At 54.9% G+C, this 22,562-nt stretch overlaps 2 protein-coding genes across 13 annotated transcripts in view; one reads left to right on the forward strand and one right to left on the reverse strand.

Annotated features, from left to right (window-relative positions):
• Positions 1-1,357, reverse strand: part of FAM120B (family with sequence similarity 120 member B) — a 116,338-nt gene extending 114,981 nt beyond the window's left edge. For 9 of the 12 annotated variants that reach the window (XR_009543851.1, XM_060167983.1, XM_060167978.1 and 6 more), the window contains exon 1: positions 1,281-1,353. The gene's annotated coding sequence lies outside the window, so the exon portion shown is untranslated. Of the gene's footprint in view, positions 1-499; positions 518-738; positions 1,020-1,280 lie in introns of those variants that run through there. The other 3 variants (XM_060167988.1, XM_060167980.1, XM_060167981.1) reach the window with 3 other exon arrangements.
• An 11,666-nt stretch (positions 1,358-13,023) lies between these two features.
• DLL1 (delta like canonical Notch ligand 1) lies at positions 13,024-22,208 on the forward strand. Its single transcript, XM_060168016.1, has 12 exons — positions 13,024-13,313; positions 13,932-14,344; positions 14,534-14,830; positions 15,565-15,625; positions 15,857-16,114; positions 17,905-17,965; positions 18,482-18,612; positions 18,734-18,903; positions 19,019-19,235; positions 20,362-21,157; positions 21,347-21,464; positions 21,562-22,208. The coding sequence occupies exons 2-12, from the start codon at positions 14,291-14,293 to the stop codon at positions 21,565-21,567; spliced, it is 2,169 nt and encodes a 722-aa protein (XP_060023999.1). The 5' UTR covers positions 13,024-13,313; positions 13,932-14,290; the 3' UTR covers positions 21,568-22,208.
• The last annotated feature ends 354 nt before the right edge of the window (positions 22,209-22,562 follow it).

Genomic DNA, 22,562 nt, shown 5'->3' on the forward strand with positions numbered 1-22,562 from the left:
TGGAGATGAGTAGTGTGCGACCTGACACAGCCAAGGTGTTCTCACTGCTTTCCTTGAACACAACCTATAAGGAATGCACCACTGCAGTCCTGTGACAGAGGAATGGCAAGGTTGGGGGAAAACCCCTACGGCAGAGCTTAGAGATGGCAGAGATGGGGTGATGGGGAAATCGACACATAGAGAATGTGTGAAGGCTGTGGTGGTGCAGGAGTGGTAGCTCCTCACAGAAAGGTCCAAACGTGGGCAGGCCAAAGAGCACATGAAGATGCGAGGCCACGATTCAGAAATGACAGATGGAGGACAAAACAGGAGGAGGACACCAGACATGGAGGAACCAGAGCGTAATACATTTGGGAGGCGACAGGTGAGGAACCGGATGCTGCAGACCTGTCCCCATTCTGTGGTTCTCATTCTCTGCATTACCTACTCAAGCGCTCAAGCCAAAAATGTGGCAGTCACTGGAAATACCACGAGCTCACTTTTTCCCCATCAAACTCACCTCCAAGTTCTCCCCACTATCATTTCCAGATTTTCAGTCCTAAAACTTCTTCCCTAAACGGCTGCAAAAGCCCTCTTATCACATGCAGTCACCCAGCACCACCATCCCTACGCCTGCCAGATGACTCTTAACACTCCGATCCGATCACATCACTTCCCTGTTCCCAATTCCCCCGAGTTTCCTGCCATCCCCAGCTCTAGCGCTCTGTCTCTCCCAGAATATGTCAGGCAGTCTCAAACCTGCAGGTCTTGAACATTCTGTTCCCTCTGAAGGAATGAATGGCCTCTTGCCCCTCGGCACCTCCCAACTCCCACTTATTCGAAACTCAGCTGGAATCCTCCCCTTCTGTATAGAAACTTTTGGCCCCTCCTTGGCCGACATGGACAAATCATCTTCTCAGCCACCTAGGCGTCATCCCGCCGGCCTTTATTCCCCAGAGGGCATGGTGCTTGCTGGGTGCTGGGGCCCCGACTCAGGACAGCCGGGTCAATGCGGAAGGCGCCCAAGTTCGGAAACGCCAAGTGCAAAGGTCAGAGGACGCCTCCCTGGGGTACGGCCGACAGGGACCACACGGCGACCCGGAACTGCACACCTCTTTCCGGGGAGGGGTCGGGCCAAGGCGGCACCTGGAGGAGCAGGCAGGGCGCACGGCTGCGGGGACATGCGGTGAGGGAGACGCGGCCCAGGGACCGCGACGGCGCAGAACCACGAGCGCAGCCGCCGCGCCGAGGCGACGACCGAGAGCGGCCCAGACGCGCTGGCCCCACAGGCCCAGCCCTACCTAGAGATGCGCCAGCACAGCCGGAGACGCGCCCACGCAGCCCTCGGCCCGCCGCAGCCGCCGAGCACTTCCGCTTCCGCTCGGGCGTTTCCGCTCGAGAAACCGCCCCGCCCACTCGGTGGGCGGGGTCTGCGCGGCCGGGCCCCAGAGGCGCCGGGAAGCGCGATGCGCCGGCGCAGCGCCCGTTGCCTCGGAAACCGCGCGGTGCGTGGAGGTCGGGGTCACGCCTCGCTCGGCTCCCGCTGGCTCACCCGCTGGCCCTACGGGCCACTGGTCGTGCGGACACGCGAGCCCGGGCCCTGACGCCGCGGTTTGGCGGAAGAGCGCAGGGAGGGCGGTGTGGGCTGTTAGGAGACGGCAGGCTGGCCCTGAGCCCGGGCCCCGCAGGAGGCAGGCGGCGGGGGGTCCAGAGCGGGTGGATTTCCCAGCCAAGGGACCTTGGCGCGCTGTCCACCTCGACCATGGGCCTCGGTGTCTGTCCTGTCTGGAGGAGGGCGGCGCTTCCCAGCCTGGGCTGACCAAGGACACAGCAGAGCACAGCAAGCGCTGGGTAGAGAGGAGCCTTGCTAGCATTGCTGTGACGGCGGCGGCCACCCTAACTGTTCTGGAGCCCACAGTTTTAGTGGGCAGGCTTGCGGTCTGGAACGGGGCATGAGAGCTCCGGGGCGGGCAGCCACGGCAGTGGAGGAGGGGAGGAAGCGAGGACGCGCTTGCCTGGTCGTGCGGTGTCTGCGTCTCACGTTAAGGAGTTTGGACTCTGGTAGCCACCGCTTCGACTTTGTTTCTGCAGCTGCTTTAAGTCCAGCAAGGTTCCCATTAAGGACATGCTCCCCTGGGCTGGGAGATAGGCAGGCTTCAGATTATACACAATTCCCATTCCTCTGGTCACAACACCACCCTTTTCTCTACAACCAAGAGAACATTTTGGTAGCCAAGTGTTATGACAGGAGAATAACTTTGAAACCAATCTAACTTATTTTTTAAGTAAATACTTGACAAACTTCAATTAATAATATCAAGTTATTTAAGATGCATCTCAAAACCTATCTTTACATATGACCTATCTCAGGAGGGCTGCTGCAAGCCCCAGGGAGCTGGAGGCTTCCATCAGGGAAATAAGATGGTCAAATATTGTTCCTGCAGGGTCTCTTGAAGATCAAGCACTCAAAAAGTATTACCACATTGATGGGAATTCCCTGGTGGTCCAGTGGTTAGGACTCACCTTCCACTTCAGGGGGCATGGGTTCGATCCCTGGTCAGGGAACTAAGAATCTACCCGCCCCCCCCACCAAAAAAAAAAAAAGCATTACCAAATTGAAGTGACACCATATGTATGTATTAAATAATTTGGGAAGCAATCTCTTCATTCGGCCTACAAGGCTTTCATTTCCTGTTGATATTTTTTTCTAAAATCAGTAAAGAGTGCTCAGCACCTAATACTTGTTGGGTGCCATAGGGTCGCACCAACAGTATGTGAAATGGTCTCAAGCCTTGAGTGCACGGGTGGTTGGGGAGACAAACACACACTTCAGGTATCAGGGAACAAATGACACATAAAGTCTTAGAACACATGGATGAAGAAGGCAGCAAGGAGACAATGTGCGAGCTGAGCCTGGAAGGGCGGGTTGGGCCTGAGGCAGGATTAGAAGAAGAAGGACTTGTAGGCAGAAGGGGCAAACGGAGGAAAGCGGTGGAGGTAGGGATTCAGGCGGTGTGAGGGAGAAGCCACGCATCCCGGACTGTAGGAGCAGGAGCCGCACACTGACAGACAGTGCAGACCCCCAGAGCCAGACGGTGGAGGCAGAGGAGGAAGGCCGACCACAGCCCCATTCACCACCCTGTGTGAGCCCTGCCACTCGGCGGCACTCGGCTCTGCCCGTCCTGAATGTGCACAGATGACCAAGGCCAACAGACGTTTGAGGAAGACAGCAAAAAAGGGAACAAACAGAAACTAGGGAGAGAGAAAATATTATAAAAAACTTCATGGTCTGCAGTCTCTGGATCATATACCAGGGAAAGGAAAAAAAGTATATAAAAGAACATTCAGAAAATGTGCTCTTGAAAATTTAAGAAGCAGTAATTTAAACTTAAAAACTGATAGAAGATAAATTTGATATTTCTCAGATAACAGAACAAAGAGAAAAAGATGGAGAAAGAGAAAGACATAAGAAAATTAGAAAATTAAGAAGTTTGACATCTGAAAAATAGGAGTTACATGAATGAGGACAGAAAAATGAAGTAGAGGACATTATTCAAGCAATAATTCAAGAACAGTTCCCGGATCTAAAAGACATGCTCTCCTGTGGAAAGGACCCACCAAACGCCCAGCACAAGAAGCCTATGAAGACCCACGTGAAAGCACATCATCACAAAATGTCAGGACACCAGGGGCAGCGGAAGGACCTTAAAGATCTTCCATAAGGAAAAACAGAAAGGTCTCATTTAGGGAGTGGAAACCAGCATGGCATGGAAAGTCTCAGTAGAGTTACAGGAAACTGAAATTCGGTGGAGCGCTAAATTTCAAAATTCTGAAGAAAATAACTCTAACGTGGAATTCTACTCAAAATCAAAATATTAGTTATAATTGTGAGGGTGGAATATTTTCAGATATGCAGCTCAAAAATATTTTCTACCAAATACCTTATCTCAGATACCTGCTGGAGGATATTCTCCAAAACTAAGAGGCCAAGAAAAAGGAATATTTAGGACCCGGACAGTAGGGAATCCAAGTGAAGAGAGAGGTGGGAAATCCCAGGAGAAAGCTAGAGACACATCTCCAGGAAAAAGCCAGTCCATGGAATGCCTGAGATGTTTGAGTGTTATTTCGTTTGTTTGTTTGAATTTATTTTATTTATTTATTTATTTTTGGCTGCATTGGGTCTTCGTTGCTGCGCGCGGGCTTTGTCTAGTTGTGGCGAGCGGGGGCTACTCTTCATTGCGGTGCGCAGGCTTCTCATTGTGGTGGCTTCTCTTGTTGCGGAGCATGGGCTCTAGGCGCATGGGCTTCAGTAGTTGTGGCTCACAGGCTCAGTAGTTGTGGCTCGCGGGCTCTAGAGCGCAGGCTCAGTAGTTGTGGTGCACGGGCTTAGTTGCTCCGCGGCATGTGGGATCTTCCCGGACCAGGGCTCGAACCCATGTCTCCTGCATTGGCAGGTGGATTCTTAACCACTGCGCCACCAGGGAAGCCCTGCTTGAGTGTTTTAAAAGGAGATATTCAGAGTTTGGTGACAGTATGTAATAGGTACATAGAAAGGTCAATAAGCAAATAAATTTGGCAATTGTTGAATCCAGTAAAGACAAAATTGTACAAAAAAGAAAACGTAATCGTGGCATATGCCTCAGCTGTGAATAATGATTCCATAATTTTAATGAGGTAAATGCTGAATGGTAATTTAATCAAAAGGATGCTATAATTATTTTTGAAAAAATGGGAGGTGATCTTCTATGCGTTCATAAATATGCGTGTGTCTAGGAAATCAGGTGGAAATGTTAAACCTTCATCTTCTAGAGTTAGGAAGTCTGTAGACAATGTACACAACTGAAAAAGACATAGCATTAGAAAGTTTTTTAAAAATATGAGTAAATTTCAAAAGAAGTAGCTACGAGTTAGAAAGGAAAGAATTGGGAGTGGGAATGCATGGTGTAGGAAATTGCTATTTTTTTGTAAATCTAGAAGTACTATTTGAATTTTAAAATCTGTAAGTATATTACTTTGATAAAAGTAAACTATTATAAGTTTTAAGAAGTGATTAAGTAACTAGTACAATGGTAGTAAGTGGCACAATTATTACTCAAACTCGAATCTTTCTAAATTCTAATGGCTTCTTAACATTTTTTACGACTACATACACTACGGTGAAGGAAAGGAAGAGCCAGCGATTACTCCCAGGTCTCTTTCCTAGGATCTAAAAGGAAAGTTGTACATAGAAATCAGTGTAAAAGGAGCACAAAGACTTACATGAGACTCTTCACATCCTTTTCCCCACCTTCTGCTTCATACCACCTGTAGACACTTTCCTGTGCCCTACTGTGCACGTCAGATTTATCAGTTTGGGGATGAAGGATTTACATAAGAGAGAAAAACAGGGACAAAAAGAAAGGAAGAGAAAAAGAAAACTGTAGGTTGAAAGTAGGGAGAAGTTGGGAATTAAGAGACAGTAAAATGTTTCCCAAAAACTGGGAAAGAAGAAAAGCTACAACTGTTAAAACATACTGACTTCTACATGGCTGATCCACAGTAAATATTACAGAATTGTTTTTGTCACTGTACAAAGAGCATCATACAGAAAGAAATTGTCCTCTTCCTCTACTGGCCGTCCTTGTGTCTATTTGTGACTTCTTGGGTCCCTGCAGGCTTCATGCAGTCACAGGAGACAGCTAACCCATGTTGGAAGCCAGCAAGGCAGGAAAGGTGGGGCAGAAAGATGGAGGGCACATTGTGCCTTGACGACATGGTTGAGCCAGAAGTTAACTAAAACCACTCTACCTCCTCATTCTATGAGACGGTGTCTTTTTCTTAAAGTTAAGAATATTAAATTAGGGTTTTCTGCTATTTGCACCCAGAAGTATCGTAACTGTTTCAGCTTCTGCCCATGAAGGAATAATTCCTACAGAACTTGTCCTTCCACTGTAAACAACTAGATAAAATTTATGAAATTACTAATTTTAGACATTAGGCAACAGGAAGTGAAGGATGGAGGTTCTGAAAGAAGACTGTTCTTTGGTAAGATCAATTAAGCTGATAAACCCATAGCTGTATTGATCACGATAGAAGGATAGGAGGCACAGATTACCCGTAATAAGCATGAAGGATGGTATCACAGATTTTACTAACACCAAAGGGTAAAAAGGAGACTATCTGAGCATCTTTAGATGAGATGAAGAAATTCCTTGAACCATATGAATTACCAAACCTGACCAAAGAAAAAATAGAAAATCTGAGTAACCCTATATTTCTTAAACCCCATATTAAGTTGAATTTGTAAGTAAAAATCTTCCAAAAAGGAAAATTCCAGACCCAGGTGGTCTCACTGGTGAGTTCTATTCAAACATTGAAGGAAGACATATTAATCCTACAAAAACTCTCTCCAAAAACAAAAGACCAAGCGACACTTCTCTACTTCTACCACTCATCTAGTGGCAGGAAGCAGGTCTGATTTCACTCTGGACCTCCAGCCCCTTGAGCAGTGAGTGGATGAGTGAATAAACGACTAAACGAATTGGCCTTCTCATTGCCATGTGCTCTGGGCCTGACAGTAGCCCCAGCTGTGAACTGTGATTGACATAAGCCAGTCGTGGTTCTCCCATTTCCCTCGACTGCGTTTGGATCGGTGGTGGCCTGTGACTTCGTTCTAGCCCCTGAGAAACGCAGGTGGTGGTGGTGGGTCATTCCCTAATGTACTCAAGCTGGACCCTTGACCTGAAAACAGCTATGTGTCTTGCTTCAGTTAACCTACCTATGTTAATCAGAACAGTTCCAACTACCACGAAAACAATTCATAGTTCATGATTGTTCCTTAAATGTCCAGACTCACCAACCCTGCCCCTACTTACCTAGCAACACATCCAGGCATCCATTTTGAGAGCAGTTTGCAATCCTTAGTTATTAGCAATGATGACTGATAAACAGCCCCGTGCCCCATTCTACTTTCCGGAGACAAAGCAGCATTTGGAAAGAGATCTCAATGGTGAGCCAGTGCTGTCCCCACTCTGCGTCTCCTAGGAGGTGTGGGGGGTCAGGGGGGAGTAAGAATTACAGTGACAAGAAGGAGGGAAACTGCTGGAAAGTATGTCTTAGTTTTGAGATTAGGAAAGGTGTTGATGCGAAGGTGGAAAAACATTTGCCTAAACTTGTCCCCCTTTTTTCTCCAATACTTAGCCTGTTTATTGGGGTCCCTTTCTCTCCAGCCCATTTACTGGAGTAGGGCTTTGCAAAGCCGTCTCCTAGCAGCCGAATGCAGAAGGCCCATTCATAGTACAATGGACGGAAAGGAAAGAAAGAGCTCGGTTTGTTTAAACTGCCTCTGTCTTCATTCACAGCCCGATGTCCGTCTGCATTGTGACACCCACAATGGCACTAAGGGACTCATTGTGACCGAAAACAAACCAAAACAGAATACGGGACGCTAAGATAAAAGAGTCACGCAACAAAATCGCTTAAAAAAATCTAAGTCGCACATCTGAGATTTATGTTACCTTTTGGCTGTGTGGCCTATTGACCAGTGTTTATAATGACCATCAGAGTTTAATAAACAAAAAGATAAATGGGAACTTGTACATTTTCAAGGCGCTTCCACGGAGAGGATGGGTATGCTGGGCTGCTTCGGAAGCTGTTTAGTAATCAGCGTTCTTTGTTTGCACAGCATTCGGCAGCCACCCTCGCACGTTGCGCTTATTTTCCTTCTGGTACACAGGCCCTGGCGGTGCCCGTGTGGCCAGGCAGCATCCCCCGCACAGCCGCCCCCGCCCGCCCCCAATCCCACCTCCACCCCCTGCCCCGACCGACTTCAGATGCTGCAGGAACCCACGCCCAGTTCAGCAGGCAACAGGTGGAAGGTTGAATAGCTTCACACGTTTTTCGGGAGGGGGTGGGGAGAAAGAGGAAAAAAAGGAGGGCGGGAGGGCAGGCTTTTGGGAGCCGATTTAAGGATTAGATCAGATGTTATTGCTAGTGAAAAATTAAACAGCCCGGTGCTCTGGGGAGTGCAGATTAATATATTTAGTGACTGTGCGCACAAAGGCCGCTCATTGTAGCCACGTCTGAATGCCTGTGAATAGGATGGAACATATGCGGCCTGTCACCGCAGGTGCCCACATCTGTTCCTCTGCGGGCAGATGCTCGCAGAAAGGAGGTGGGAGGCGGGGAAGGACGGCGCAGTCGCGCAGGGCAGCTCGGGTCCGGCTGGGACAAGCGGGCGGGGCGGCCTCCTCGCGGTTCCGGCCCGGCCCGCGCCCCGCCCCGCGGGCCGGGTGATTGACGGGCGCCGGGACCGGCGACAGGTGCCCGCGACCTCCGGATGGGGCGCGTCCCGGAGCGAGGCCTCGGGAGGGCCCGGGTCGCTCGCGCCGCCCTTTCTTTCCCATCCTCATTGTCTGACACGGTCACGGGCCGGCGACCCCCAGGTGGGGCCGCGCCTCGGTGCAGGTGACCGGGTGGGCCCCCCCCACACCGCCGCACGCCCGGCGGCCGGGGGTGACCCGCTGACCTGGCCCTCCCAACCCGGCGCTCATGCCCCTGCGGCGAGTGCCCGGCCCGCCGCCGCCACCCCCTCCAGGCAGCCCTCCGGAGCGCCCACTGGCGCCGCACCCCCTCCAGGCAGCCCTCCAGAGCGCCCGGCCCGGCGCGTTCAGTCGGGGGCCGCTCGGGCGGGTGAGCGGAGCAGCTGCGCGGTCATCCGATCGGGACAAAGGCGCCCGGAGCCGCGCCAGGTAAACAGCGCTTTGTCATGGAGATGAGCGCGGACCGCCGGGCAGATGATCCCGGGGTCGGAGGAGCGGACTCCGCGCCGCCAGCTGAGCCACGCGACCGCCTTTCTCATGCAAACCAGCGCATGCCTCCGCAACCCCGGCCCGCGCTGCGCCCCAGGGCGCGGGGTCCCCGCTCCGGACCACGTGGCCGGGCCGTCCTTCCTCCCTACCGCGGGTGTCTGCGCTTGGCGGGTGGAAGGGAGGGCGGAGGGGAGGCGTCAAGCCCACTGGGTCTTCCCTGGGCTCTGTCCTCCGGTACCGGCGCCCTCCGCCTCGCGCCAACCTGCCGCCCACCAGGAGTGGTCCTGGGCGTCTGCAGGCCGCCCCTCCCCCGAGGGAAACGTCCCAGGGAGGGCAGGGGAGGCCGAGCTGTGGGGCCTTCCTTGGTGTGCCGCGTAGCGTTTATCCTTAGCGAGAGGGAAGCCCCGGAGCCTGAATATAAAAGCTAGATCTGCCCCTCTTTCCCGCCGTGGACAAACGGATGGCTTGGGTTAGGATGTATCTTCAACAGAGTGATCCGGAAGGAACTTGATCAGGTGCAAACACACCGTGTATACATTCGGGTCAGTGCGTCCTGTAAATGTTCACGTGTCTCTGGGGTTCTGTCCTTAAGAAGAAGTAAGGGACCATCCATCACAGCCACCCCGCGCGGGTGAGGTTGTACCCACAGATGTCTGTGGAGCTTCCTGTGTGCGAAGCAAGCAGGCCAGTTCCTCTGCTCTTTCACCCGCTGAAGGATTCCAGACCTGTGACTGATGGGGAATGGGCAGAAGGGTGTGCTGGTGGGAGATGTGATGCTAATGCCAATGAATAAACTTGCTTTAGGTTCCCTTCATCATCTTCTTCTTTTTCAAGTAAGCTGGCATGTTTGATCAACACCAGATTTGCTGCCTGGAAGTTTTTCATTTTCTTGTTCTGAACAAGGACCCTAATTCTTCTTAGGAATAAGAGAACCTCTCTGTTGGGTATACAGTATTCAGTTGGTCTAAGAAAACACAAACCCCACTCAAGTCTCCAGACTTGTTTACACAGAAAACTGAACCTGGGGCTGGCCTGGAGTCTGGGTCCTGTTCTGGGCATTGTTTACTGCAATCTGCCCAAGCCCTCCTCCCCCGCCACACACATACCTCAGGGATAGAACCTTTCTTTGGGCAAACGGGGATGGAAACAGGATGGGGCTGACCACAGTGTGAGTCACACTCACTGCTGAGGACGGGCATATTTAATCTGATAAAATGATGGTCGTGAGCTTTTATTCCCAAGTGGCCTAATAAAATGATGGGGAAAATGATCAGGGTCGCCAACAAGCAGAGAACTCAGCTGTAGTTGGTGCGGCTGTGGTTCTGATTATACAGCTGAGCCTACCCTGGTCATTGGGGTCACTCGGGCTATAAGCTCTGAATGCCCAGCAAAAATAAAACACCAACACCAGGTGGTAAATCCCTCTCCCCACTCCTGTGTCTGATGTATTGGGTGCCTTCGAAGCCCTAATGAGCCTCACTTTGTACAGTAAATTTGCTGAGACATCAAAAAGTATTTAAAAGAAAGTTTCCTGCTTTTTCCTAATGAGCAAGGTGAGGATTTATGGTGTGTGTGGGAGGAGGGAATCTGGCTGCTAAAGCCAGCACGGGGGCAACTCTGTTTAACATAGTCGAGCTTAAGCTCCCTCCTGCATTTAGGGGGTTCAGAGCGATTAGTCGCAGGAGTATACAGACATGCAGTTAGGGAGTGAAAAAACGCCATTTGGTTTGGAGCAGATGGCTGGCTAGGGGGCTGATGGCGTCTAAAGGCGTGTCATCCCCCTTCAGCCTGAATCCCTAAGGGCTCCCCTTGTCTTCCCAATCAATGAAAATTAAAGTGCAAAGAAAGGATGAATAGTTGGACCTCGAGTCTCTCCTTTGTTCATCTCAGCTACTGGTGTGCAGGAGTTAAACTACAACAGACTCCTATAGAAACACTGAAGTTAAACAGTCTCCCGTTAGCTCAGCTTTGAAAGGGAGAGGGGGAGAGGGCCCAACGTGGAGTGGGGGGAAAGAGAGAGAGAGAGAAGGAGAAGAAGATGGAGAGAGAAGAGGAGGAAGAAAGTAGAGGAAAGAAGAGCCGGAGGAGGAGGAAGGGCAAGAAAAGGGCTTTCTGCTTGATTTCCCCAATACAGAATTGCGTGGCATAAATTAAGTTGGAAAAGAATGAACGCTTTGGGCAGGATTCTGATGGATTTTACGATGCCTTTCAGTTCCGCTTTGCCGCTGTAATCGAGAAATCTGTGCCATGTCTATTTAACAAATACTTGATACTGAGGCGGGTTTGTTAAAGATTTGGGGCAAGTCGTCCCCCCCCCCAGGTTTAAGCCCTTGGGCGTGGAACTTTTTATTTCCAGTTTTCTAAACAGGCATTCAGATGAGCCTGTTTCCCACTTCCATTTTCTAATTAAAAGGTTCCCTATATTTCATTTCTTACCGAAATCTACTCTCAGTCTGGAAGCACAGAGGATTTAGAGTTCACATTCCTTTCTTCTTTTGGCCTCTCCTGCTCCTGGAACCCTCTTACCTCTCTCCCCACCACTGTCTCTCTCTCTCTCTCCCTCTCTCTCTCTCTCTCTCTCTCTCTCTCTCTCTCTCTCTCTCTCTCTCTCTCTCTCTCACACACACACACACACACACACACACACACCAGCTTCCATGCAGTAGGGAGCAGAGTTCTCAGAAATTAGCTTTCAGAGGAAACATGGATGTAGTGAAAAAAGGATGCTGACACTAGGTGGCAAGATTAAATTAGGATTCGCACTGGCCCAGCCCTGTGGTGATGCAGCGAGTCCTCGAAAAGTCCACAGAGGGCGGCCACGCTGGGACTGCCACCGTCCTGGGGGCACAGGAGGTTTTGAAGTCTCCATTTGTTGTGAACCAAACCGTAGGGGGTTCTGGTGGGGTCCAAGCCTGCCTTTCTCACCTCAGCCTTAAACATTACATGCACATTACTTTCGATTAATTCTTTGCTTCTCTGGCATCAGTGGAAAACCTACAATCTGTCCTGAAGGTATTTGGGAGCCTGTTGCCTAACAGCTGGAGGGATGGCCATGAATGACTTCAACTGATTACTTTGGTATTTGAGAATTTTCCCTCTTCCCGTGCATTACATGGTACACTGTGATCTCAACATCTGCCTCAATGAAAGTCACACTTTGCCAGGACAGTGCACGTTCCCACTAACAAGGCAGCCGTAGCACACCTAGAGCAAGGCCCTTGTGGCCAGGCGCCCTGGGGCTGTGCTGCCATCCAAGTGACATGTACTCCAACGCTCACACTGCTCGTCCTGGATGAAGCTGCCCTAGGTGTTGGGGGGAGGGGGGAATAAAGGAGGAGCAGAAGGGGGTGGGAGAGAGACCTCGAAGTGCGCCCAGCAAGAAGCTGGATGCCGGAGTAGGAGTCCAGGCCCCACCTTAACTCTGCATTGCGCCCGCAACCATGAGAGCAATTTAGATAGCTCATTGTGTGATAACGTGTGTTCCCGGTCCTCCCAATAAACTCATTTCCCTTAAAAAAAAATGAAAACAAAAGTTCTAGTGTCTGATGGACGTGTAAACCCTAATAAGGTGATGGTTGTGCGAAGGTTGCGGGTTGAGTCGGCCAGGCTAGAGGGTCTTTAGAACATGTGCCGGACATTGTTGCAGAGGCCGCGGCGCGCGCGGAGGGGAGCTCTTTCTCTCCGCATTGTGCGGGGAGCAGGTGCGGTCTGCATTACCATACAGCTGAGCGCACAAAGAGCCACTGATTCAGCCTCGCACAATAACAGACTGCCTTAATGACAGCCACGCGAACGACACACACCAAACTCACTTTTTACCAAGCAGAGGGAGGCCGAGGGGGGAAGACACAGGAGAAAGGGGCCGGAGACCCAGGAAAGGTGTCGGAGGCCGAGAATAGCGCCCGGAAGGGTGCGTGTGTGTTTTTGGGGCGGGGGGGGGGCGGTGGTTTAAGGCGTCAGGATCCCGGGCGCTAGCCGGACCCCGCCCCCCAGCGGCCGCCGACCAGCGCGGGGACACCCCGAGCTCGCGGCAATAGGGTCCCCGGGGGCGCCGCGCTCGCCCCTGTGTTCCCAGACGCAGAGTCGCCGTCCTTGCCCGGAGACGTCTGGGTGTCAGACCTTCCCAAACTTCCCGAAACTGCCGCTGCCCTCTCGCCACCCTCTGCCCGCCGCTCAAGCCTGCCCCCTCCCTCTCGTGCCCGGTCCCCCGCCCCGGAGACTCCTCCTTAGGAAGAGGCTGCCCGGGAGAAGGGGCGGCCCACCGGGAACTGGGCCTCCGACTTCGCCCCCGCCGCCAGACCCCGGCCGCGGCGCGCAACAGGGACGAAGGCGGGCGCCGCGGCGACCGGAGAGTTCCCGAGGCCGGACGCGGCCTCACCCGCCGGGTGGCTCACGGCAGGGCAGGGGCGCAGCGCCACCCCCGCGGGTCCCGGGGCCTCTGCGAGCCTGTGGCCGGGAGGGCAGCGCCGAGGAGCCCGGGCGGCGGCACCAGCCTCGGGCGCAGAGGGGATTCTTGCGGTGAACGTTTTACAGGAATGTAAATGAGTGCGTTTCGTGCGGTGGGGGGCTGGGGGCGGGGGCAGGGGAGGGCCGGGGGCGGGGAGGGTGGGGGCGGGGAGGAGGGTTGCACATTTTACAGCTCACTGACCATTTGGCGATCCATTGAGAGGAGGGTTTGGAAAAGTGGCTCCTTTGTGACAGCTCTCGCCAGATTGGGGGGCTGCTCATTTGCATCTCATTAGCCATGCGGGCGGCCGGCGGGATATAAGGCGGCGGCGCGGGGCGAGCCCGAGCCCTTGCGCGCCCGCGGAGCCCCGGCCGGCGCCGCACCAGACGCACAGCCTGGCGCGCAGCCTCCGCCGGGACCCGGTCCGGGACCCCGGGTGTTGACCTGGATGGCACTGGCTGGGTCCCTGGGAAAAACTCGGGTCCAGGGCGCTCCCCGGACCGCGGCCGCCGAGTGAGCTGGCCGGGCCGCACCCGCGGGCGCTCCGCCGGCGCCGGATTACCGCCTCGCGCGTGGGATTTCCAGACCCCGGCTCGCTAATCGGACTCGCGGGGAGCCCTGCAGCTCGTCGGGAATTGGGCTGAATATCTGGACGCTTTCTCTCCTCTCTTTTTTTTCTTTCTTTCTTTCTTCCTTTTTTTTTTTTTTCTGCGAAGAATCTTGAGACAAAACCAGGAAGCAGACGACCCCTACCTACTCGTGGATTGGAAGAAAGAGGGGAAAACCGAAAGTTGCCGCGCCAGAAGCAATCTCTCCGGGGAGCCTTTTTTTTTTCCCCCCCTCGTGCATCCCCGGAGCCGCAGTCGCCTCCGCAGGGAGGATCTAAGGAAACTCGGCCTCCGAAAGAGCCGGAGACGGACCCTTGAGGAAAGAAGTCCGGATAATCCCAGCCCGAGGCAAAGCGGCGGCGCTTTCCTGCCCGCGCTCCTGGAGACACCTTCCTCCCCGAGCATTCCCTGGCGATTTCAGAAGAGAAGGGGGACGCGAGGAGAGCGAGCGCGGCCGGCGGTGCACCATGGGCCGGCGGTGCGCCCTGGCCCTCGCCGTGCTCTCGGCCCTGCTGTGCCAGGTAAGTTGCCAGGCGGGGTCCTAAGGGCCGCGCCGTCAGGTAGGCTGTCAGCGGGGCTCTCCGGCTCCCTGTGGCGTCAGGTGGGGGGGGGACCCGGGGCGCGGGCCGCGCGGGGGGCAGGGCCCGGGGCAGGACGCGGCCGGGCGGGCTCCCCGCGCCTGGAGCCCCACGCCCTAGCCTCGCCCGCAGGTCTGGAGCTCCGGGGTGTTCGAGCTGAAGCTGCAGGAGTTCGTCAACAAGAAGGGGCTGCTGGGGAACCGCAACTGCTGCCGCGGGGGCGCGGGGCCGCCGCCGTGCGCCTGCAGGACTTTCTTCCGCGTGTGCCTCAAGCACTACCAGGCCAGCGTGTCCCCCGAGCCTCCCTGCACCTACGGCAGCACCGTCACGCCGGTGCTGGGCGTCGACTCCTTCAGCCTCCCGGACGGCGCGGGCGCGGACACCGCCTTCAGCAACCCCATCCGCTTCCCCTTTGGCTTCACCTGGCCGGTGAGCGCCGCACCTGCGGGCGCGGGGCGGGCGGGGCGGGCGGCAGGTGGGCAGGGAGGCGGCCGCCAGCCCTGCTCCGGGGCGCGGCGGGGGCGCGCGGCTGGGCCTGGGCAGGTGGGCGCCGCGGTCCGCGGGGGCCTGGGGCATTGACTCCACGCCCGGGTGATCTGCAGGCGGCGGCGGCGGCGGCGGCGGCGGCGGCGGCGGAGGGGAGTGTGGGAGGTGACAGCCGGGATAGAGTGAGGCAGAGAGGCTGAGGACCCGGGACATTTCCGTATCCGGTCTCTGCGCCTAGCCCCCAAGTTGAACGGGCCCCTTCACTTGGGAAAGTTCTAGTTCCCCAGCTCGTGGACTGGCTAGTTGTTCAGTCGCCCTCGCAGCCTGACAGCCCCCAGGCCCTCTGCTTGGCGCCTTCCCCAGGAGACTGCAGACAAGCCCCTCCAGCCCCGCCTGCTGCGCGCAATCGGTTTTCCTTTTCTTTTTCTTCTTCTTTTTTTTTTTTTTTTACTGCGATATCCTGTATTAACAGGCTGAAAAAACACGTCAGGAAACCACTCTTTAAAAAGTTCTTCCATTTCCTTAAGGAAAGTGAAATCACACAAGAGGTGTACAGAGACCCCCCCCACCCCCACGACACACTGCACACAGACCTGCGACGACTTGGTCGTCCCGAAAGCTTTGATTCTTTTTTAAACATTTCTGGTTTATCTTCTGTCTCCTCCCCCTTCCTCCAGGGAACCTTCTCTCTGATCATTGAAGCTCTCCACTCTGATTCTCCTGATGACCTCGCAACAGGTAAAAACAAACCAAAATGCTCCCAAACTGTGCAAACTGCGTCTCCAGTTATTATGTATTTGAGTTCAGATCTCCCCAGAAACAAACGTCTGCATCTTTCATTCTGCAAGTTACTCCGGAAGGTTGAGGAGAAGAGCCTTCAGCCTCCTTGCCCAGCATCCTTTCCACCTCCCTCACTCCCCGAGCCTCTGGGTTCCCAGTCAGAACCAACAGAGCATCCTCTTCCTGCAGAGAACCCGGAAAGGCTCATCAGCCGCCTGGCCACGCAGAGGCACCTGACGGTGGGCGAGGAGTGGTCCCAGGACCTGCACAGCAGCGGTCGCACAGACCTCAAGTACTCCTACCGATTCGTGTGTGACGAACACTACTACGGGGAAGGCTGCTCCGTCTTCTGCCGCCCCCGCGACGACGCCTTTGGCCACTTCACCTGCGGGGAGCGAGGGGAAAAAGTCTGCAACCCTGGCTGGAAAGGCCAGTACTGCACTGAGCGTGAGTCCCTGCGGGAGGCCGCCGCTCCCTCAGTTTACCCCTCCCCAGGCCTGCTCCCCCACCCCCACCCCCGGCAGTGGGGACATATTCTCTGAGCTGCTGGCATCTTGGGGTTTTAGCCCCGGAGAGATGTTCTGGTGGGGAAACCGGGGCCAGGGAACCAGAGAGATTTGCTGAGACCCCACAGTTAGCCAGTGGCAGGTTGGGGTCAACTTAGACGTTTCAACTTCCGCTATGGGAAGCTGCCTTTCTTAATCAGGGAGGATTTTGGACACAGGGCCAGGGGTCAGGAAGTAAGCCTGAGGGAAGGGAGGGAGAAAGGAAGGGAGGAACAGAGAGGAGGCTGTGTGCAGGGCGTGCTTTTACCAAAGGAGTTCTCTTTGCCCAGACAGCTTCTCATTGAAAAGTGCTTCATTTTCTCTCCGGAGTTGGTGTGCTTGGCCCGTTTAAAAACACTCCACCGTTCACGACACTTTCACTCGCGGGGTCTATGGACGTGGGTGGGTGTGTTTCGAGGCCTGGGCCTGCCAGCCCTGCTTGTCCTGCTTGTTGGATGCTCACGTAGTACCCTGCCTGGGAGGGGGGACATACCTTTACAGAAGTGACTTAGGCCCTGCCTGCCGTAGTTCTGTATTCTCCAGGCAGGCAGGGCAGCTGCACAGGTGCAGGGCGCATAGGAGGGTTGTGAGGACCGGCTGGCTCCTGGGCCTGGTTCAGCTGGACCCCACTTGCCTCACTGCCACCTCGCACTCTAGGTGTCAGGTGGGGTGGGTCCTAGGGCTTCCCCAGAAACCCCAGGGAACCTTGCTTCCGCCCCCGAGCCTGGGAACCTTCTCTGGCAGGACAGAACCTCTCGCCGGGAGGCGCAGCTTCTCAGTTTGGATTTGCGCGTACCTGCAGTGTCATTGTCGCTCAGCCCGCACAGCTTTCCACAGCTCCTCTGAGCTCGCCTTGGCCTGAGCTGGCTCTGTTGTCTTAAAAACTTGTGGAGCGGCTTGTTAATGAGTTTCATAACCAGGAGAAGGGAGCCAGCTGAAACCTCAGCCTCCAGCCTCCCCACCCCCTCCGGGACCTCTGGTCGGCCTGCCGCCTCCCTCCTGGCTACCCTCCCTCTCCCTCACCGTGGGGTTGCCATAAACTTAAACTTTTTTTCTTCTTATTCAAACACTGGAGTCTGTCCCCGCCCCCAGCTCGCGCGTGCCATCGATTAGATCTCTCTGGGGATAGGCGGCTGGGACGCACGCCTGTTCCCATTGGTGGAAAGGGTGCACGTGTGTGTGTGTGTGTGTGTGTGTGTGTGTGTGTGTGTGTGTGTGTACACGCTGGGGTGTGTGTGAGGGGTGGGGGCATGGGGGGCGAGGGGGAGGCCGGTATTGTTGCACTGGGGCAGCTGCTGGGAGAGAACAGACAATAGAGCAGCTGTCTTGCCCTGGTACTCTGCATACCAGCTGTCCACCCTTATCTACACACACACTTTCTGGGTATTAAGAGGTGGAGCTTTGTGCATAGAATTGGGAAGTGGGGGAGGAGGAGGGGGAAGGACTTCTGACCCTCTCTTAGAAGAAAAGGGGCCGGGTGTGGGGGGGGGCTTCCGCGCTCTTTTGTCCTGGAGCCGCTGTGTTAAGAAGAATGCTCCTCCTGGGCTGAGTAAAGTCCGCGGTGGTTACCGGGCAGGACGGTCGATGCCCGGGGCTCGGCGAGGCTCTGTGGCAGAGCTGGGCATGGTCTGTAGCCCTGTTGTGCTGGGGGCCACTCTGGTGGGCTTGACGCTGTGCCTTTTCTTCTCGCAGCCATCTGCTTGCCGGGGTGCGATGAGCAACATGGGTTTTGCGACAAGCCAGGGGAATGCAAGTAAGTTTGCAAGAGCTGCTTTTTTCTTTTTCTTGTTGTCCTTTTACACCTAGTGTATTAGTAAAGCATCTCTAGATGTGCTTTTGAAAACCGCAGGTAAGATTAGCTGGTTGGAGGGAGCTGTTTTTCTGTGTTTCTACTAAATAAATACATGGACGGGCATAGGGTCAAGGGCTGTCATCCATCTAAGCTCCTCAGTGGTGTGGAACTTACAGATGGAGATTTAAAAAGAATTGGCACAGAAGAAGAGAGAGTTTAGTTGGTTCTCAAACTTCGCAGCACATTAGAATTACCTAGAGATGCTGCCCCGGTTGGCCCTTGGACCCAGAGTCAGACCCTCTGACGTGGGACGAAGGCATCCACGTGGTTTAAAGCTCCTGAGGACGGTCCAGTGTCCTGCCTCATTTGAGAACCAGCGGTGTTGATGCTGTTGGAAGACAGTCTCTCGTGATTGGGAAAGGTGTTGCTAGGAAGCCGGTAGCGTCAGCGTCCACTGACTCTGTCCTCTCCTCCAAGGTGCAGAGTGGGCTGGCAGGGCCGGTACTGTGACCAGTGCATTCGGTACCCCGGCTGTCTCCACGGCACCTGCCAGCAGCCCTGGCAATGCAACTGCCAGGAAGGCTGGGGGGGCCTTTTCTGCAACCAGGGTAAGCCTCCTGTCCCCCGCCAGGCAGCCTGGCTTCCCGGGCTCTGTCTCAGGGAAGTACGGTCTCCCGAATTTAACCCTGGGCCTCCCTTCTCCTCCTCTTCCCGTCTCCACCCTCACAGACCTGAACTACTGCACACACCACAAGCCCTGCAAGAATGGGGCCACCTGCACCAACACGGGCCAGGGAAGCTACACTTGCTCTTGCCGGCCTGGGTACACGGGGGCCAACTGCGAGACGGAGGTGGACGAGTGCAGTGCCAGCCCCTGCAGGAATGGAGGGAGCTGCATGGTGAGTCTGGCCGCCGTGGGCTCTCCTGCCGAACCGGGAACCCGGGTTTGAGACAGACCGGGTGGGTCCCTCGGAACGACGTAGGAAAGCTTTCTTCATCTTCTCCATTACTCAGGACCTCGAGAACAGCTACTCCTGCACCTGCCCGCCTGGCTTCTACGGCAGGATCTGCGAGCTGAGTGCCATGGTGTGTGCCGACGGCCCCTGCTTCAACGGGGGACGGTGCTCGGACAACCCCAAGGGAGGGTACACCTGCCGCTGCCCTGGGGGCTTCTCTGGCTTTAACTGTGAGAAGAAAATGGATTCCTGCAGTTCCTCACCCTGTTCCAATGGTAAGGGGGCCGCCTGACCCATCCGAGACGTTGTCCAGTGGTCCACACTGGTGAGAACGCGTCAGAAGCGCAGAGTTTAGTTTCAGGCTGAGTTCATCACTTTGTGAGTTGCCTTGCGTTTCAGAAGCCCTTCCGTCTGAACAGTGAGAAACTGTTCATAGAAATCTCATCCCCGAGTCTGGAAGCACCCAGGGAGCTAGGAAGGCAGGCAGGGGCGTTCCTTGTCCGCAGGGCCCGGCGCAGGTGGAGACGCAATGACCTGCGCGCCGTCCTGCGGCGCTTCGGGTGCCCGAGACTCCAAACATCAGCGGGTCAGCCCCAGCGCCAGCCCAGCCACTGCGCTTTTGGAGGGAAGCCCAGCTCTGCTCTGTCACCAAGCAGAGCCGTCTGCTGCGAGGATGTATGGTCTCCACGAGTGGGGGGGATGCCCTAAGCAAACTCACAGAGGGGGAAGCTGGGCCCCAGGCAGGCTGGACCATTCTGGAAGCGTCTGGAGCTTCTGCGTGGGGTGTGATAATCGATGGAGAGGAATCAGCTCGCTTTGCTCTCCATGTTCTGTACAGAAGGTGTGGCGTCCTGGGGTCAGGCTCTCTCTCCTGTTGGTTTCCAGCCGCTGAACCAATAGAGCAGTGGGTGCTTCATGTCTAGAGAGGAAGAATAGGGAGATTTAGCAGGCTTGGCTCTGGAAAGACAAAGACCAAACCCCAGCCTCCTCCCTCCCTTCCTTTCTTCGTTTCTCTTTCTTTCTGTTTCAAGTCTTACTTGTCACTAACTGTGTAACTGTGGGCAAGCACGTCATCCTCTTTAAGCCTTGGTTTCCTCATCTGTAAACTGGGTCCTTTGTTGGCTTGCTGTGAAGGCGAATGCAGCACTGTAGGCAAAGCGTTTTGCACGGTGCATGTCAGGAGGTATTAGCCTGTATTTTTTAGGTGATTTATGGAGCTTGACCAGAAACCCCACCCCGGCCCTCGCCGTGGGCCTGTGTTTGATGTATGTTGTCTTAAGCGGTGGCCTCTGTCCGGTCTGCCCCTGTGTCTCTGCTTTGGTGTGTGACGCAGCGGCCGGGGCAGCACGTGCTTCAGGGCATTTTCTGGGTGACAAGCCGCTGCCCTTGTCCGTGTCCCAGGTGCACAGTGCGTAGACCTTGGCGATGCTTACGTGTGCCGCTGCCAAGCCGGCTTCTCTGGGAGGCACTGTGATGACAGCGTGGACGACTGTGCCTCTTCCCCGTGTGCCAACGGCGGCACGTGCCGGGACGGCGTGAATGAGTATTCCTGCACCTGCCCCCCCGGGTACACGGGCACAAACTGCAGTGCCCCCGTCAGCAGGTGTGAGCACGCACCCTGCCACAACGGGGCCACCTGCCACGAGCGGGCCCTCCGCTACCTGTGCGAGTGCGCCCGGGGCTACGGGGGCCCCAACTGCCAGTTCCTGCTTCCCGAGCTGCCCCCGGGCCCCGTGGTGGTGGACCTCACCGAGAAGTACGTGGAGGGCCAAGCCGGCGCGTTCCCCTGGGTGGCCGTCGGCGCGGGCGCGGTCCTCGTCCTCACGCTGCTGCTGGGCTGCGCTGCCGCCGTGGTCTGCGTTCGGCTGAGGCTGCAGAAGCGCCGGCCCCCCGCCGACCCCTGCCCGGGGGAGGCGGAGACCATGAATAACCTGGCCAACCGCCGGCGGGAGAAGGACATCTCTGTCAGCGTCATCGGGGCCACGCAGATCAAGAACACCAACAAGAAGGTGGACCTGCACACGGAGCCCGGCACCGAGAAGAACAGCCTCAAGGCTTGCGACCCCGCCGTGGGCTATAACCTGCTGCAGGACCTCAAGGGTGCCGCTGCCAGCGGGGAGCCCCACAGCAAGCGTGATGCCAAGAGCCAGCCCCAGGGCTCTGCGGGGGAGGAGAAGAGTGCCCCGACCCTCAGGGGGTGCGTGCTACGGGCCAGAGGGGACAGGCGGGAAGGCCAGCAGGGGGGAGGGTGCCCGACCCTCGCGGGGTGCCTCGGGCCAGGCCGGGCAGGGGGACCAGCTGGCTGTGTTCCTCCAAGCTCTGGTCATTGTACTGTTCAAAAATGTTTTCACTTGTTGACTATGGATGTCTTTCATTTCCCTTCTAGTGGAGAAGCAGCTGAAAGAAAAAGGCCGGACTCTGTGTACTCCACTTCGAAAGACACAAAGTACCAGTCGGTGTACGTCATATCCGAGGAGAAGGACGAGTGCGTCATCGCAACTGAGGTCAGCGCACGGCTGCCCGACCCACCCTCGGCCCGGCCGGGTCGGAACCGGGCCTATGACTTGCGCTAACCTCCCCTCTGTCTCTTGGCCCCCCTAGGTGTAAAGTGGAGGTGATGTGGCGAATTCCCGTTTCTCTTAGAATAAGTGAACTTCCAAGGATATCTGCCCCGACGATGCTGCTGAGAGGAGCGGAGGTGCTCGTGACTGCTGCTGGGAAGCCAGGTCCTCTTCCTGTCGAGGGGGCGGCCGGCAGGCGTTCCAGGCGCCTGTCGCACTGCCTTTTAGGACGTTTCCATTGCACTATGGACAGTTGCTTTTAAAGAATATATATTTAAATGAATGGACTTGATCACTACGTGAGAAGCTCGCACTGCTTGGAGTGTATATGTTGGATTCTTATGAGCCAGTCTTTTCTTGAATTAGAATCACAAACACTGCCTTTATTGTCCTTTTTGATACTAAAATGTGTTTTTTCTAGGTGGAAAAAAATGTGCGTTATTTTTTGGATTTGTAAAAATATTTTTCATGATATCTGTAAAGCTTGAGTATTTTGTGATGTTCATTTTTATAATTTAAATTTTTGGTAAATATGTACAAAGGCACTTCGGGTCTATGTGATTATATTTTTTTGTATATAAATGTATTTATGGAATATTGTGCAAATGTTATTTGAGGTTTTTTTTTTTTTACTGTTTTGTTAATGAAGAAATTCCTTTTTAAAATATTTTTCCAAAATAAATATTATGAACGACATCCAGAGGTGTACTTACTCACCCCGCGTCAGAGCAGACTTTCACTCATACTCGTCCGAAGCCGTGAGGACAGAAACGGCCTCTGCTTTTCTGTTTCCCAGGTCTTTGCATAGTTTCATTGGATTGATGAAAAGCAACTTTCCTCGCTCCTCTGCCCACCTCAGAGAACCCTCCAAGGTCACTGTCAGAAGAAGGAAGGGGCAGGCGCGGTGCTGCTGGTCGCTTGATTCCCTGAGCATCCCCTGAACTGCACGGAAACCTGAGGGCTCTTCACGTCCGGTCAGTGCTGAGAAGCCTCGGAGCTGGTCACCTTCCATCGGAGCCTTATTTTTATCGGGACTGGAAC

This window comes from Lagenorhynchus albirostris, chromosome 12, assembly GCF_949774975.1.
Source record: "Lagenorhynchus albirostris chromosome 12, mLagAlb1.1, whole genome shotgun sequence".
NCBI classification, from domain to species: domain Eukaryota; kingdom Metazoa; phylum Chordata; class Mammalia; order Artiodactyla; family Delphinidae; genus Lagenorhynchus; species Lagenorhynchus albirostris.

Coding starts and splice junctions, on each gene's coding strand:
- DLL1 (XM_060168016.1), top strand. CDS start 14,291: ATGGGCCGGCGGTGCGCCCTGGCCCTCGCCGTGCTCTCGGCCCTGCTG. Junction 15,626..15,856: donor TCCTGATGACCTCGCAACAG/GTAAAAACAAAC, acceptor CTCTTCCTGCAG/AGAACCCGGAAAGGCTCATC. Junction 18,904..19,018: donor GGAATGGAGGGAGCTGCATG/GTGAGTCTGGCC, acceptor TCCATTACTCAG/GACCTCGAGAACAGCTACTC.